Raw genomic sequence first — 17,672 nt, 5'->3', positions numbered from 1 at the left:
GAAACCCTTGCATAACAGGAAAGCAATATTTGTGGAGTGACCTGATCCAAATAAAAGATTAAAATGTAGGCCAGGCCCAAGGGAACTGCAGCCCTCCAGATACTGTTGAATAATAAAATAAAATAAAATGTGCCTCAGCATTAAAACTGATGAAGTCTGGAGTCCAGAATCTGTCGAAACTTCAGTCTAATCTGCATTGCAGAAATAATGTAGTTTGACACCACTTTAACTGCCATGGCCTAATGCTATGGAATTCTAGGATTTGTAATTTTAAGAGAGATATGTAGCCTTCTCCGTTAGAATGCTCTGGTGCCCCACCAAACTACAAATCCCAGGATTGCACAGCATTAAGCCATGGCATTTAAAGCAGTGTCAAACTGCATTATTTCTGCAGTGCAGATTAGACTTTCCAGAGGCCTCCCTAGATGTACAGAGTATACCCATATGTTATGATTGTACATTCCTCCATGTAATATATAAGAGAGAATTTCAGATAACTAGCACCCAAATCTGACGCTCCTGCAATCCAGTGCTGGTGAGGAAGGATTCTGCAACTCTGAAACAAAATTACTGTACTCCTCAACAACTGATGTTACTGGCTTCTGTTCTTGCTTAACCTCCCTTCATTTCATAGCATCCCTAGTCATTTCAAATGTCAAAGAAAATGTCCTGGCGTTTCCTGTTAGTCCCTATTGAGTATACCCAGTGAATCAATTGAATTTACATAAATGTTTACCTACCAATTTTTTACTGATTCACTGGGTCTATTGTAGCCAGACTCAGCAGTAAAGTCTTGGCCCCTATTGGCACAACAAAATGGAACATTTTGCTAAACAGCACGATGGAAATTCTTTCACTTGGCACATTAAGGACTTCAGCCAAGTTTAAAGTGACACACGGTGGCTTGACAGAAGAGCTGCAAACTTCTCCACCTCTTTAAAGTAATATTTACATATACTACAATAAATATTTAGACCCAAAGCACCTAGAGCAATTCTGCAAATATTGATTAAAATGGGTATAGCTGCAAGTACATGGTGCCCTTATCACTAATAGTATTGATCACTTACTATAGTGTAAGGGAGCCAGCCCATGGAAGCTGCTCTTACTCCTTAAAACCACTCCTCCTAGGACAGGAAGATTCTTCATCATACTGCACATGGATCCAGCTGGAAGGATATCAAGTCCCACTACTGTCTCCAATCAGTTATTAGAGATCAGGAGCATCCCTCTACACCTCATGTACCCTTCTAGTTGAGCCCCAAATGCACATTAAGAGGAATGTTCATAATTTATACTCATTCAACAAAGAAAGAGAAAACATCCCAACTGGACCTCCTTCAAGCAAGTCCGTTTCTCCATAAATATAGAAGAAATCCACATCTTCCTATTTAAACAGAAAGATGAAACAGGTTTCTGGGAGAGACCTGATGGTGACAACAGAGCAGCTTGGATTTAGGGCCTCATGTCCCATATCATTTTGTCTACTCACCTGGTTCAAGGTGGTCAATCTGTCCAAGGACCAAAACAGTGCTCAGCTCCTGCTACAGCAGAAAGGAGAGCAGGGAGGATACAAGAAAGAAAGCCCTCCATTTTCCTCTTCCATTTCTATTCATTCTCAGTCAGCCATTTGCATGACCACATGAGGCTAGGGATTATTATTTATTATGAGTCTTCAATTAACTTTGATGTAGAGGTGGGTTTTTTTGAAGGCTGTATTAAGAGGAAGTTTCTCATTGCCTTGTTCTTAGATTGAGAGAGTGCGACTTGTCAAAAGTCACACAGTGGGTTTGCATACTGAACAGGGATTCAAACCCTGGTCTCCCAAACTCCTAGTCCAACACCTAAACCATAGTGGCTTTCAATTTCCATAGGCATATAGCTTCAATATATGCCATGTTGGTGCCTTTGATATTTGGAATAATTTCTCTCATAACGGCAAATGATACCTTAAGGGTGTACTCCTACTCATACATACTTACATTAACATAAGCCCCACAGAACTATGTGGGCATTATTTCCACCAAACAGCACTGTAAAGAGTATTTCCCTCTTCCTGTTGATACCACCCCCCCAAAAAACCTGACCATGTCATACATTTACTTTCTAGTACCCTTCTGTCACGCTTCCACAGTCCTTATGGAATACTTAATTATACCATTCCTCCTGCAACCACACTGCTCCCTGCAAATTCTAATGATTGTAAAGTCCCCAAAAGTCTACACTGGGCAACTCTAGGCAAAAGACTATTTACATTCAATTGGAACTTGTTCTTTCTTTGGAGTTAAGACACACACATATAGGATTTTAGATTAATGGAATCAGTGGAGACAAAATGCAGGCTTCCAGATGATAGAAAACAATTTGATTGTTTGATGTCTAGCAGTCACTTTTAGAACGCTCTGAGTGAGGAAAGGGTACAGAAGGTAAAATTGATATTTTAGTACGGAAAAGTACTTTAACTGCAGGGGGCACACTGATTTTTATTCTTGTTTGAATTTCCATTCAGCCATTTATTTCTGCAATATTTAGCCAATATTTTATTTCCTTTAGGGGAAGGTTGTATTGTAGCTAAGTGTGCTAAGAAATAATATTACCATAATCCTTCCTACACTATAAATGCATTTCCAATGCTATTAGAGAATGAAACATTAACCTTTATCATTGAGTCAATGTAAACACTTAAGTTCTTATTTCACACTTTAAGCTTTGCAGGTGCTACAATGCTCCTCGGAGATTCAGGATAGCCTCGTACATTATAGTGTGTAGCATGAGTGCATTCAAACCTTCCTTTTAATCTCTACTGAACAGGAAAGCCCTTGCATGCATGAAGGGTGTTATGCGTGCATCAGAATAAATATTATTGCATGTAACATAGTCATTCCTCACAACACTTCTGCTTAAGGTAGTTGTGTATGATCAATAATGTCACACAGTGTATTTCTTGCTATGTTTTACTCAGGTGAGTACCATATGCGAGTGTACTTTCAATTTTTTAATAACGTTGTCTCATTCACCTCTTTTCTAGTCAGGACATCCTGTAGGCTCCACACTGATATTATAGATGTGGTCAAAGCTATCTGAAAGATCACATATTTCAATTTGAACCTGCCTCCTCCTCTTCCTTAGCCTTGCCGGCTTTTTTCCTTACCCAGGCCTGGGGCCTTCTAGATCTGGCCCCGCCTCAGCTCTAGGAGGAAAAGGAAGGCAGAGGGGAGGGAGGGGAGAGGAGCTAGGAATAGACCCCTGGAGTACCTTCTTGACTCCTCTCCCTCCCTCCTTAAATAATAATAATAAAATTTTTATTTATATGCCGCCCTTCCTACGATCAGGGCGGCTTACATCAGATTAAAAACACAGATAACATTCAAATAAAATACACAACAGTAAAATCAAGGAAACAAGCAAAAAAGCCCCATAGCCCAACCTCTTGGCCACGGAAAGAGGAGGGAGGCCCACAGGATTTTTATTCGGGGAATGCCTGTTGGAATAGGAAGGTTTTAAGGTCCTTCCTAAATTGGGCCAGGGTAGTAGACGAGCGGAGCTCTGTGGGCAGCGCGTTCCAAAGGGCTGGGGCAGCTATGGAGAATGTCCTCCGTGAAGTAGAGGCGAACCTAGCCCCAGGCACCTTCAGTAGCTGCTGCCCAGACGTTCTGAGGGTGCGAGGCGGAATGTACGGGGAGAGGCGGTCCTTTAGGTATCCTGGGCCCAAGCCATTTAGGGCTTTATAGGTAATTACCAACGCCTTATATTGAGCTCGGAAGCGGATGGGCAGCCAATGGAGATCTTTTAAAACCGGTGTTATATGGCTGGCCCTGGGAGCACCAGTGACCAGCCGGGCTGCCATATTCTGCACCATTTGCAGCTTCCGAGTTTGGTATAAGGGTTGCCCCATGTAGAGTACATTGCAGAAATCCAGTCTCGAAGTTACCAGAGCATGTACAACAGTTTCTAGGTCCCTCTGGGCCAGATATGGGCGCAGCTGGCGAATCAGCCGAAGCTGATAACAGGTGCTCTTGACCGTCGCATTCACCTGAGCAGTCAGGTGAAGCGACGAGTCAAGAAGCACCCCCAGACTGCGCACGGAGTCCTTCACAGGGAGCGTGGCCCCGTTCAGGACAGGTGGAACCACCGCCATTCCTGGACCAGGAGAACCTATCACTAGTACCTCCGTTTTCTCTGGATTCAATTTGAGTCGGTTTTCCCTCATCCAGCCCATTACTGACTCTAGACAGGCCACGAGAGGAGAGACGCCATCCCCAGTCACTGCATCAGTCGGAGACATAGAGAAAATGATTTGGGTGTCATCAGCGTACTGATAACCCCGCGCCCCATGTCTCCAGATGATCTCTCCCAGCGGTTTCATGTAAATGTTAAATAGCATGGGAGACAGAATGGCTCCTTGAGGGACCCCAGTTTTTAGGGGCCTCTCGTCAGAGCACACGTCTCCCAGCTGCACCATCTGGGACCTCCCGGAGAGGTAGGACCGGAACCACTGGAGCGCAGTGCCCCCGATCCCCACCTTCCTCCTCCTTCTGGAGCTGAATCGGGGCCAGAGCAATGAGACCCCAGGTCTGAAGAGAGCCTGCAGGGGAAGAAGGAGGAGGAGGCAGAAACGAAGGCCCAGGTAAGGAAGAGAACCAGCAGGGGGAGAAGGAGGAAGAGTAGGAGAGGGAAACAGAGCACCGCCATACTGGTTCAAGGCACACTCTCTGGCCAAGTCACACTATCTGGCCAAGTTACACTCTCTCAACCGGAGGGAGAAGAGGGAGGAGGGGGAGGCAGAGGAGTTCCCAGGAGCACTCTAGCCAGGCTCCCCACAATCACATCTGCATTGACCCTGACCTTCAGATACCACTTTTTGCTGGGATGCTGCCAGGGCTGGCGTTTTTAAAAATAATAATAATTTGACACATTGACAGAATATGCAAATGTTCCTGCTAGATATTTTTTTTTAAAGAAAAAGGAGGGGGGAAGCACCCATGCCATTTACAAATGGCTGCAGCAGATACATGACACGTCACCATTGATGACAGCAGAAGTGAATATGCAAATCATTTGATTGGCAACAGGGAGGCTCCATCTTAAGTTGCTACTTTTGTGACGTGTGAACATCAGCGGGGTAAATTGCACTGGGGAGGTTCGATCAGGGTAAAGGTAATGGGAGCTTCTTTCCGGAGGGATTCAGTATGGGGATTACCAGATCTGCTCAAATCTACCCAGGGCAAAAGGGCTAGTGGGAATGGGGCCTATGATTGGTTCACCTTCGGGTCATCATAAGCCAAATATTAATGGAAGACACACAGCAACAACTTGTTCCAAGTTTGGAAAGAAAAGCAGGATATAAATAAAGATAGTAAAGATAATGATAATAATTTTCTCTGAAGGAAAGAGCTCTTGCAAAAGTTGAGTATCCATTATCCAAAATGCATGGAACCAGAAATGTTTTGTATTTCAGATTTATTTATTTATTGGATTTTGGAATACTTGTATTTACATATACATAATGAGCCATAAAGAGACTGCACATAGATTGAGAATCTATAAAATGGCAAGAGATGTGGATTCCCACCATTTCACAGATCCTTGCTTTTCTCTCCTGCTATCTGCCTCACTACAGCTACATACTGTGCTACTTGCATTGTAGCTGAAAAAGTTTTGGATTTTGGAGCACTTCAGATAAGAAGCACTCCACCTATAGTCTGCCTAGTAACTTGAAAGCAGCCAGATATACTCCCTTCCAAACTTCCCTCACCATTCTCCTGTCTCCAAAGAAGGGTGATTTAATCCCTAAACTATAGGGTGACATACTTTGGACCTCTTGATGTTGTTGAATTGCACATCCCAAGGCCATTGCTAGCAGAAATAAAGGTGAGAAATTATGGTAGTTACGGCTCCAAAACATCTGAAGGGTGACACAGTTTGCATCTAGACTTTTTGTCTGAGACTCCAGAGATAGCAACCAACCCTGTTTGTAAGCTGTCCCAAAAGTTTCTGGAATTTTCCAAGGTTCGGCACCATGAGACTAAACCCTGACCTCCTATCCCAGGAGTTCAGAGCTACGAGTGGAGGGCTTGGATTCATCTCATGTTGTACTTGGTTGTAGGGTACTCAGGAAGTCTCAAAATTTCAGTATGTTTCCATAAGCAAGATCTTTTCACAGCAAGTCCCAGAATGCCTAGGCTGTAGACTTGCAGAGGACACCCAAAGAGTTACAGAAAAAAAAGGTCAGAGAGTTCAGAATAAGTGGGAAAACACATGGCCAATAGATGGGGAGAGCTGACATAGAAAGGAGATTGAGCATTAGACTCTGCTAAAGTTAGACTGGCAATATATTTTTAGAGATCTCACACAGACATTTTCTAATTTTTCCCAGTTTATTTGAACAACAGATACAATCAAACCTTCATACAGATTCAGTTAATAGCCTGAACAGCAGCTTTTTGCTAAGTGGAGGTAGCTTTTCCACTGCATTTGCAGAGAAAAATTGATAGTTTCACTTAGGTACCTTACAGAAAAGGAGATGGAGAGAAAGTAATTTTCATGGAGCTAATGATTAACTCCCAGATGATCAGCTGAACTTTAATGATAAGGGACAGACCAAACTGGTGCTCTGACTGCCTTCATTAATGCAGATGTCCAAGGCAGGGTGGAAGGCACTTCAGATGACCTAAGGAACAACTTTTTGACAAGTGGAAAGGCATACAATTAAATGCTGCCCTATTGTGTCATGGCAGGGTTTATCAGGGGAAAAAGTGGAAGGAAAAAAAGGAGGGAAATCTTTCCAGCCTGAGGATGTTCAAGCAAATTAAGCAAGTCTATTCATAATTTATTCTCCTTGTACCAGCCTCTGGGTGGGGCAAGGATCAATGGCAAAGACTGAAGCCTGGCCCTCCAACCATTTCACTCCCACTCTAATTTAAGACTGCAGTATGCACTGCCTATACATAAAGTTTGTCTTCAACTCTTAGAATCTCTTGGGGGAGAAAGCAAAACGAACATCTCAGTAAACAAGATTCTGTACTCAGTATGCAGTGGTATGATCACAGAAGAGACAAATGCAGGCAGACAATCTTAACCATGACTCCATTTTCTTAAAAGAGCTAAGCATCACTTTTACTGTCTCAGAAAAGCTTGTGCCTGTATGTATGTGTACACACACACATATTCCATCATACATATTTCAAGCCCTTTTCTATAGCAGTACTTTGGATTACAGTTAATTGAAGCCTTAAAAATCTTTCCCAATGTCTTCTTAAAAATGCAAAACACAACCATTTAAAAGAGACCAAAGTTTTTAAAAATGTCTGGCCTTCAAATGGGGTTGAACTGCAGTTCCCATTCTCTCACACTACTGGCTGGGGTGGCTAGGATTGATGGGAGTTACTGATTGTATCTGCACTGCAAAATAGTGCAGTTTGATACTGCTTTAACTGTCATGGCTCAATGCTATGGAATTCCGGGACTGTAGTTTTGTGAGATATTTAGCTTTCTTTGTCAGAGAGCTCTGGTGCCACAAATCCCAGGATTCTATATGATCAAGCTATGGCAGTTAATGTGGTGTCAAATTGCATTATTTCGGCAGTACAGATGCAGCCAGCCTAATGCTATCCAGAAGAACAGTGTTCCCCACCCCATTTTAAAGATCTTTTTTATCTGAATTATAAGAAGCCCAAAGATAAACTATACAGAACAGCAACAGCATTCAACAGAAATTCCTTGTACCATAAGCAGTTCTGAAATAATTTCAGAGCAGTTCCATGAAGAAAGTAAAAACAAACAACCAAGTTCATAAGAAAAGGAGCAGTTGTATTTTGTATTTGCTCTCTTGGCTTTGTAATCCGCTTTGATTCCGCAAGGAAAAGGTAGAATATAAATAAATCATATTATTACTATTATTATTATTATGAGTTCTACTGAAATTATGTTTACTCCACACTCTGTAGTGAGAAATATTGCACTGAAACCTGCTGTGCAATTACTTTGAAAACATCAAGACTGCTGGAAGAAATAAATGCTAAGATAAAATAATAACAAGAATAGTGATACGACCATTTGTTTATAATTAAGGATGCAAAGCTTTGCTCATTTTATTCTCACTATCAAGAATGAATGCTTTTATAGGTCTGCTCCCAGCTGTTTGAGATTAGGAACATTTTTGTGCATTTTTCATTTTTTTTTCCCTGTGAAAACTTCATTTTAAAAATGATGATTTCAAACATTTATTTAAAAATTACAAAAAAAAAAACAAACAAATTTCATCTAGAAAACTTTGGTTTGTGCAAAAACATACAATATTTTTTGGGGAAAGTTTATTGTGCAAAATTAATCTCACCCCTGTCAAAGAAACCCCAACTTTTTAACACAATTGTCCCCAAATGTGGAAAGTTTCATGCAGGTTAATCTTTTTCAATCTATTTGTGAGCATTCTTTACATCCCTATTCATAAAACTCTCCAAGAATGTATGCTGAATACAGAGCAAAGAAATCAACCTCTGTATATACTGTACTTACAACTCTCTGCTTTTAATTACTTGGCAATTTGAGTGACTTCAGTCTTCTGTTATTATTTTTCAGGTGCAGCATCATCAACTTCGTTTAATTCATATTGTACCCTACAGCAAAGCCAGATCTCAATTTCACATTTATTTTAAATGTTTTGAACTAGAAGCAATGAATTAATTGGTTCTTATTTTAGGTGTCCAACTGCATTCTGCTGAAATGACTATGCCTGCGGTCCTAATATTTACTTGGAAATGAATTTCACTGAAATTAATGGCACTGTGCTTTGAGACTATGACACCCAACAGGATGAACCTTAAGTCATTTTTTCCACTGCAATAAATGGGGTCCTCTTATTAAATGGCAATGTTTGTACAGTATTAAATCCTAGTAACAAAAAACGTACACATCATTTGACACATAGTTGGGGGATGCAGTGGCTCAAGACCCTAACTCTGTTGATTGCAAGATCACCAGGTTGGCAGTTCGAGGGCCAGGTGCTGCTTGACTGAGTGAGCTCTCATTACTAGTCTCAGCTTCTGCCAAACTAGCAGTTTGAAAGCATGCAAATGCCACTTCCGTTGGAAGGTATACAGCATTCTGTCCAATCATGCTGGCCACATGATCACAGAGTCTCTGGCAACACTGGCTCTTCGGCTTAGTAATGGAGGTGAGCATTGCGCCCTATGGTCGGACATGACTAGACAACCTTGTAAACAGGGAATACCTTTACCTCTTACCTTTATCTACTCTGACATGAGGGAATGTGTTGCTGGCTATTTCCCTTAATAATCATAATGACAACAAATTAAAGTTATTCTCATTATTTCAGAATTTTATCTTCCAGAGAATGAAATAGTTTCTCAGCAACAAACAAGAGACCACAGTCTAAGGAGCTGTATGAAGCAAATAATACCCATATAGAAAAGCTTTGTGTACAGCCTACCTGATCAAAGGTGCAGATCACATGACCTAGTGTCTGATAAACCTCAGACAAAGTTGGCCAGAGGGGTGCCAGTGCCATTACGTTTAAAAAATAGATATCTTCCTGCTCATCCTTGCAATGTTTCCCATAACATTAAAAAACCCTTCAAAACGTTTTCAACTCTTTCACATGATACAGGTAATGCAGTGAGTTATGGAATCTACAAGGGATGCACAGAATGTATGCACCATTAAAAGAAAGAGAAATATTATTATGGTCTCATAAATTACATACTGTATATACTCGACTATAAGTCAAGAAATTTATGCCCAAAAATAGACCCTAAAATCCTGGGATGACTTATATATGGGTCAATACAGTAATCATGCTTAGAAAGATCCTGAAAGAAGCACCACCCTGTGTGTCTGGGCAGTGATTTCTGAAAGAGCAGAAAGAAAAATAGCAGGTGTTAAAAACTTCTCTGCCCACCAAAACTCACACTTAAATCCACTTATTTTCTTTCCCCGTCTGATGTTAAAACCTTCTCTTCCAGCACCTGGGAAGTAGTATTAGGTGGTCAGGAAAGGAGAGGTCCAGAGGAAAAGAAGGGATGGAAGTGGTGTTTTCCCCTGTAGACCCTTTGCTATAGCCCCCTACACTTTACCATCAACTTATCCATGGGTCATGCCAAAGTCTATGATTTTGACCCTAAAACCTTCCCTCGACTTATACATAAGGTTAACTTGTACAAGTGTATATAGGGCAGATATCATCAGGTGTTTAAGGCATGCAGACATGGGCTCAATTAGCTATTTTCATAAACATTATGTAGCATTTTAGGCATCCAGGCCTCTTGATTGATTAATTGATATAGGCTACTTTCATTAAGATTTTTGTTTAATTGAAGGGAGGGGATCTAGAATATTGCAAATTAAGTAAATAATTTCTTGATTTTTGCAGTGCATTGCTTTCTATAGGTCCGATCAGTAGACTGTAAAAGGTTACAAACAAAGCCTGTAAATGGACTCAAGATGTTCCAAACAGTTCAGCAAAAACTCAGTCAGTCAATCTAAACATCAAGAACCCATCCACCCAACCAATCCTTTTATATATATCTTACCTTCTTCAAAGTGTGGAACTCAAGGCATCTTACAGATTAAAAAGAAATACAAACAAACCCACATATAGATAAAGACACAAAACAAGTTAAGATAATCAAAGATCATCAGGCCAATAGCTGCATCTGGGAAATCAAGCATAATTTTTTTAAGAAACAGAAATTAGTAAATAGATAAAGAATAAATAGAACAGATAAAATCAAGAGAAAGGTTGGCTTTACCAGGGCCACATCTAAAATAAAATTTGGTGTATTAATTATGCAGTTGGAAAATAAACATTTTAGTAAAAATGTTTACTATAAACAAGAATGAGCAAGGAATGGAAGAGACAAAAAAGAAAAAAGTAAAAAGACCTGCTTCCAAGGCTATAACTTACCGACAAACAGAGCATTGCCTCTGTGGCTGGAGAGCTGTAAACATCACAATCACCGAATAGTTGCGAGGTGGGGCCTTCACAAATCTTCTAAATTTGTCTCCATTCATGCGGATAACTGAGCGCCTTGAACTCCACTCCATAAGCTGTTCCACCTTCTCAGCTAAAAGATTCTGCAATTGAAATCAATGAGAAAAGTTGACCCCTTATAGCATTTTTTTTAAAAAAGCATGACATGTGCCATGATGTAGTTCCAATTCAAACAGTACTTTTTAAATAGGATAGCATTCAAAAAAGAACTCTCTGCATTTTGTACATCTTACTGGATCAGATAAGCTTTACAGATGCATAATGCTGGAATAATCTCCTTATGGATAAAGGTCAGGACAAGAATGGGTGGTTCTGATGTCGGTGGATATGAAATTTTAAGGCAGCTACCCAACACGCTGAACTTATTTTTAGTATGAACAATAAAGGAACTATCTAATGTGTTAGACCTGTTTGAGGAGAGGAGTTCAGCACCTTGGATAACTCATCTGAAGTTCAAATCAAAACCTAGAGCAGATTCACAGCCTCAGTTGACACTGGAACCACCAACCACCACTGACATTTTGTCTCAAGCAGTAACTTCTGCAAGCACAAAGAGGGTTCCATTCAAACAATGGCTCACTAAAAGGGAAGCATCTGAATAGATAGGCACCTAACACAAGCCCTGCTCAGAAATGATTTAATTTAAGTATTGGGATTAGTCCTTGTACAGTAATCTCACCCCTATATCCACTAGCCCCACCCCTACTGGTCACCGGTACATCTAGGTTTGACCATATAACACCTATTTTAAAAGATCTTCACTGGCTGCCTATTCGCTTCCGAGCGCAATATAAGGTGTTGGTTATTACCTATAAAGCCCTACATGGCTTAGGCCTGAGTTACTTGAGGGACCGCATCTCCCTATATAATCCGACCCGCACACTCAGAACATCCGGGAAGAATCTTATGGAAATTCCACCTTCCAAATATGTTTCTACATCCCAGATGGCCTTTTCAGTGATGGCCCCGCAAATCTGGAATAGCCTTCCCGAGGAGCTCCGTTTGACAACTCCCACTAGAAACATTTTAAAAAGGCTTAAACCCTTCCTTTTTTGTCAAGCCTTCCCCCTGATAAATAAAGTTATGTATGTTGATGCCATTGATTCCCTGCCTTACCTTGCTGTATGACTGTGTTTTAAATTTTGTATAATTGGTTTTTATCTAGAGATGTTTTGTAACATTTTTATGGTTGTAATGGTTTTCTACGGCTGTAAACTGCTTTGATCTGTGGAAAAGCAGTATACAAATAAAATATATTATTATTATTATTATTATTATTATTATTATTATTATTACGTCTTCCCATAAACCTGAGGACTACTGCTTCCCTGACCCCAGACTCACCTATTTCCTGTACATTCAAGGCAAGGAGGACTGTTGTGGGGTGTGTTATTATAGCTGGCACATGGTAATGATGCAGCCTCCTGATCTCTCCCTCCTATTGTCAGATACCTCTACTAGAATTGAGTATCAACATGGTGTGGAAAAAACCATGCTTACCAAAAAAGATGTTCACTCACAATCAGTCAGAATCATTGTCAGAGAAAATTACAGTTGCCCCTTCTTATCCTTGGATTCTGCATCCATGGATTCCAACATCCACTGCATGAAAATTTATCCCCCAAAAAATATTAAAATAAAAAAAATACCAATCCTTAATTTTGCCATTTTCGATAAGGGACATAATGTTACTACACCACTATATACAATGGAACTTGAGCATCCACAGATTTTGGCATCTATGGAAAGTTCTAGAACCAAATCATAGCAGATGCCAAAGGCCCACTGTATATTAGATCTCAAAAGCTTCTATATAAAATAATTAAATATTCTTATGAGTTTTCAATATTGCAACATTCTGAAGCGTGAAAAAGAACAAATGAACTTGTGAGTTAAGGATCTGACCAATGCCTGCAGAGGCACTGACCTATGGGAGAAGTCAGTCAGGAGCCACAGCAGAAGAGTAGAGCCAGATCCAAACATGGACAGAATTCACAGCACTGAGCTCTTTGTGTCCCATCATTCTTCACTACCCACCCAGAAGAAGACTGTACTATTGCTTGAGGGGTCACCAGGAGAGCAAGAATGAGACACCAATAGAGGATGCAAGCTCCCCACCCTGGCTTTAAACAACAAAATGAACTGAATTCAAGGTGTTTTCCACACTTTTACAGCTGATAACAATACACAAGGCATATCCATAAAGTGCAAGTACAATCTCACAGTTTCCAACATTATGGCGGTACCGTGCTTTGCACAACTCAAATTTCTATGGGGCAAAACCTATGGGAAAACTATGGGAAAATCACTTGAATTTCCAAATATTATCCCTTTAAGTGCTAAAGTTCCCCCAACTTTCATTCAATACATTTAATTTAGAAAGGGAGAAACATCGTCAAAATAACAATTGTTTCAGAAGCATGCATGCTTTGTTTTCATCTTTTTTTCAGCAGGTATGTCATGGCAAGGGAGGGAGAGGTGAAACTGCAACATTTACACTATCCTGTTAATCTACTAGGCAACACTGCCTGTAATGAGAGTAAAGTCAATGAATTTCCTATCTGAGCTCACTGTAAAGATTTCTCACAAAGAGGTGCCATGTTTCACTCTTTTTCCCCGCAAACAATTTTCCAAGGAAATATGCTAAGAATGGTAATTAAAGAAGTATTATATTAGTAATACACCAATAGCACCTACAGGACTGTGTTGCCATCTTGTTCAGGGTTCCAGGCATGGTCTTTAAATATCCCTCCCCTTCACAAGTTCTGAGTTTCATCTACACTTGTTGCTCTATATTTTATGGCTACTCTACATGCTCAGTCCTCAGCAATTTATATTTGGGGATGAGGAGGGTTTCTGCCTTAGCTTTCTACAATCACATACACTGTGAGTTCTCTTGCCCTACCTATATATACTCTCTCTTGTTTCTCTATTGCTTCACTCTGGCGGCACTCTTCACAAGAGTTTGTTATTAGAAGGAATGATCACCGTTATAAAAGCCTTTATAGAACTAACCTACAGACCCCTCTATCACAAGAAATGAAGGGCAGCATATTGAAAGGTCTTTACTTAAGTGATTTTTTTTATCAACTGTTCTCAAAAACTGACTTCCCCAAATTGCTTCTGTAAGTAACTAACCACGAACTGCTCCAGCAAGGTCAAAATGTTCTCTTTTTTTTATTGGCTACCAACCTTAGCAACTTGCTTCATGGAGAAGTCGAACTCATTAATCCAAGATTTTGCTGCATGACCCATTAAGAGTTTTACTATGGAAGTACGTTAGCCAATACTAAGGAAGAAAATAAATTGAGAGTACAGTCTGTTCAGTTCAGGATAATATTAATGCAGCAAGGGCAAGGTGCTATGCTCAGTTCCCAAAGAAGAAAGAGCAGGGTGTTACAACACCTTAGCTGCAGCAAAAAACAACTAGCTACTCAAACATTAATGTCAACAGAGTACATTGCCATCTTGAAGACAAGCAAACTTGCTGCTTTAAAACATGGGGGCTACCAGAAAATGCTGCACAGCACTCCACTGTTTGAGTAGGTTCATATAAAAATGAACAAATGGTTTAACAGCTTTGGTAAGACTTGAATTAGGTGACAAAGTATCACTAAATAGCAGATGAAGGACAACAAACACACAGATTAGGCTGTGTTCTTTCATACGCTGTTTCTGAACTTATAAACATCTAGGCCAGCAACTTGAAAATGGAATATAAGTATATGTTATGTTTTATATGTGTTTTAAATAAGAAATAATGAAAAGCTTAAAAAGAAGAAAAAAGAAAGAAAGAAATGGAATATACTGTACAGTATATTTAAAAGCTGATAACCACAGGAGGGTTTTGTGCTTGAATAAGAACCAAAAGGCTATTAATTTCTTGTGTCATCATCGTTAACAGCAAAAATAATGCATTTTGTGCAAAACCCAATGTTTTTGTGCAAAAACAGAGTAACGTTTTTAAAAAAACTATTGTTTTGTGCAAAAAAATAGGATTTTCACAACAACATCTAAAAATGCATAAATCACATGAAAATGTACAAAATTCCCTGTAATCTTGCCCAGTAAGGTGAAAGCTTTTTAAAATTTTCCTTCATGTGTGCAAGAACAAAATAAGCAAAGACTGATTGCCCTATTCTAGAGAAAAGGAGAATTTTGGACTACTTAAGATTTTTTTGCCTCTGATCTTGATGGCATTATTTATCACACCATCCATTCCATTTGTTTTGCTAAGACTGAAACTCTGGATAACTAATAACAAAAACAGCAAATCAAAACATCATGAAAATCAAAATCACAACATTTAAAAGACACTAGATCAGTAGTGAGTGAATCTCTCCAGGATTACATCAAAGTCTGAAGAGTCCAGTTCACTGGACTATACTGCAATCCAAGAGCGTATATATAAACTAAGTTCAGACTAGATCAGTTTTACAAACAATCTTCAGAGCTTGAAACTCTTAAGCAGCAAAAGACAAATATAGCCTTCCAGAAGCTCTGGGAATCTAGTTTCCATCAAATCTAGCCAGAAAATCTAATGGTGAAGGATGATGCAGCCTCTAGAGGGTTGTCCATCCCATCCTTCAATTGATATTTCTATTTTTTAAAGATTAAAAGCCATATTTACTGTATATATTTATCTATAATTTAAAAAAATTATGCCCAGAAATTGATCCTAAAATCCCAGGTCAACATTTATGGGTCAGTATGGTAATGTGATAGCAGCTCTTTCAGATTTCTCCATGGAGTCGGCAGAGCAGTTTATTTGTCTCTTGCACCAAGCAGAAAGAGTCCTGAGTGATTAATTGCTGCTAGACAAACAGAGTCCCTCTCCCTCCCATGCTGCCCTTCACTGTCTGGGTGAAGTCTGAAACCAAAGTTGAAACAAACGCTGAAACAAAAAGTTTCAGAGTCTCTCTTGCTGTACACACACATACAAATACTGAAGGAGCCTCCAGGTTTTACCCTTGACTTATCCATGGGTCATGGCAAAATCCATAATTCTGGCCCCAACACCTGGCCTTGACTTATATACATGAGGTCAATTTATAGTCAAGCATATACAGTAGCTATTCATGCTTTAGCAGAAGATTTTTTCCTGTAATCTGACTTCAGCTCTTTTTGAAAAAAAAAAATCAAAGACACTACATTTAACTAACATTCTTCTTCTTTAAAAAGCTATCAGTTTGCACATAATTAACATACATGAATGAAAAAAATTGATAAACTAAGTTTACCATGTTTAAATAGTCTAAGTTCACATGATAGGTCTTCTAAGTGTATAAACTAGGAACATAGACATTAAAGAAGAATGTATACTGGCTACTCTGTATAGAAAGAAATTGGTTTGGTCCTTGGTGCTATACAGGCAGATTTTTGCAAGTTAGCACAGTATAGGTGTCTATAAAAGCAAAGCAAGAGAAAGTGATCCGAAGGGTGGAGGGACAAGTAAAGGATTCAGAAAGGTAAATATTTGCGAAGTTTGGGAGAAATCTTTAATCAATTTTGTACTATAATGTCATGGGAAGGTTACAGATAAACAGATGTAAACCTGTTCTATGCAGAGCACTATCCCTGTTTATAAATCACATGTGAGATATGCATACATAAATTAGAGCATAAGAAATGGACACAGTTAACTGAATCAGAGCATAAAGATATTATGATTTCCCATAACTATTGCTAATGTAAGATGAATTAGGAGCACTTAACTGCCAGAGTTCCAAACCATTGGTTCAGTGTGACATTAACAGAGTTTGTAAAGGTACACTGTCTTCAGTATGGTTCAATCTGCTTTTATTAGATGCACACATGTAAACAGATTATTCTAAGCCTCATCGATATCTTACATGCAGGACACTACCTACATTAATAAACTGACACTGAAACTTTGAAGCAACATACTATTCTGGTCTGGGAGCAGAAGTAGAAGAAAGGTGATCAGTGTCACCAAACAATGCAGGCATAACAAAAAGGGTCTTTCCCCCTCCGGTCAGTATTAACCCATAGACATAACTAAGGACTGAAACAGACAGGCAAAATAAAGCAATTTCCAGATGCTTTGAAGGTGGGACATTTATAAGACGCATGCCTCCAAACCAAAATAAAGCCATGCTCCATGGCTAAAAAACAGAGGAAAAAGAAGCTGGGATACTCTGGCTCAGCTCAGAAAATGTGCATTCTCATGCCTGCACATAAACTGTCTGAAAATGCAACAACTCCAATGGAAGTACAATGTATAGTGCAACCAGTTAGTCCAACAGGGGCAGGGAGTGAAGTGGCATGCAGGGGGCTCTCCCTGATTGTGCTTTGCCAATGTATCACTTGCACACCGATGCACTGATGCCCGGTACTGGCACAACATTGCATGTGCAACTGTGTGGCTGATCAAAGGAGCAGCCATCTAATGGAATGGCATCTGGGCAGATGTGGGAGTACTTGGAGGTCACAGGCAGTGTGCTTGAGTGAGTGGACAGGCAACAATAAGGAAAAAAACAGTCGTGCAGCTTCATGCCATGCCATGCTATCTGCCCATGGATATTCTGCCCTCCTTGGGAGTGGGTCATGGGGACAGAGAGGTTTTGACCCACTTTTAGAAAAAGCTGGATCAAGCTTTTTTTTTTCTGCCCATCTGCTCAAGCTCTAAGAGAGTCTTTTTCCT

At 39.9% G+C, this 17,672-nt stretch overlaps 1 protein-coding gene across 1 annotated transcript in view; it reads right to left on the bottom strand.

Moving 5' to 3' along the window:
• TUSC3 (tumor suppressor candidate 3) overlaps positions 1 to 17,672 on the bottom strand; it is a 165,644-nt gene that overhangs the window by 98,207 nt on the left and 49,765 nt on the right. The window contains exon 2 of the mRNA XM_042470466.1: positions 10,922 to 11,091. Coding sequence (XP_042326400.1) covers positions 10,922 to 11,091 — 170 coding nt within the window. The remainder of the gene's footprint in view (positions 1 to 10,921; positions 11,092 to 17,672) is intronic.

This window comes from Sceloporus undulatus, chromosome 5 (genome assembly GCF_019175285.1).
Source record: "Sceloporus undulatus isolate JIND9_A2432 ecotype Alabama chromosome 5, SceUnd_v1.1, whole genome shotgun sequence".
In the NCBI taxonomy this organism is placed as follows: domain Eukaryota; kingdom Metazoa; phylum Chordata; class Lepidosauria; order Squamata; family Phrynosomatidae; genus Sceloporus; species Sceloporus undulatus.
This window is presented reverse-complemented; position numbering and strand designations above follow the sequence as displayed.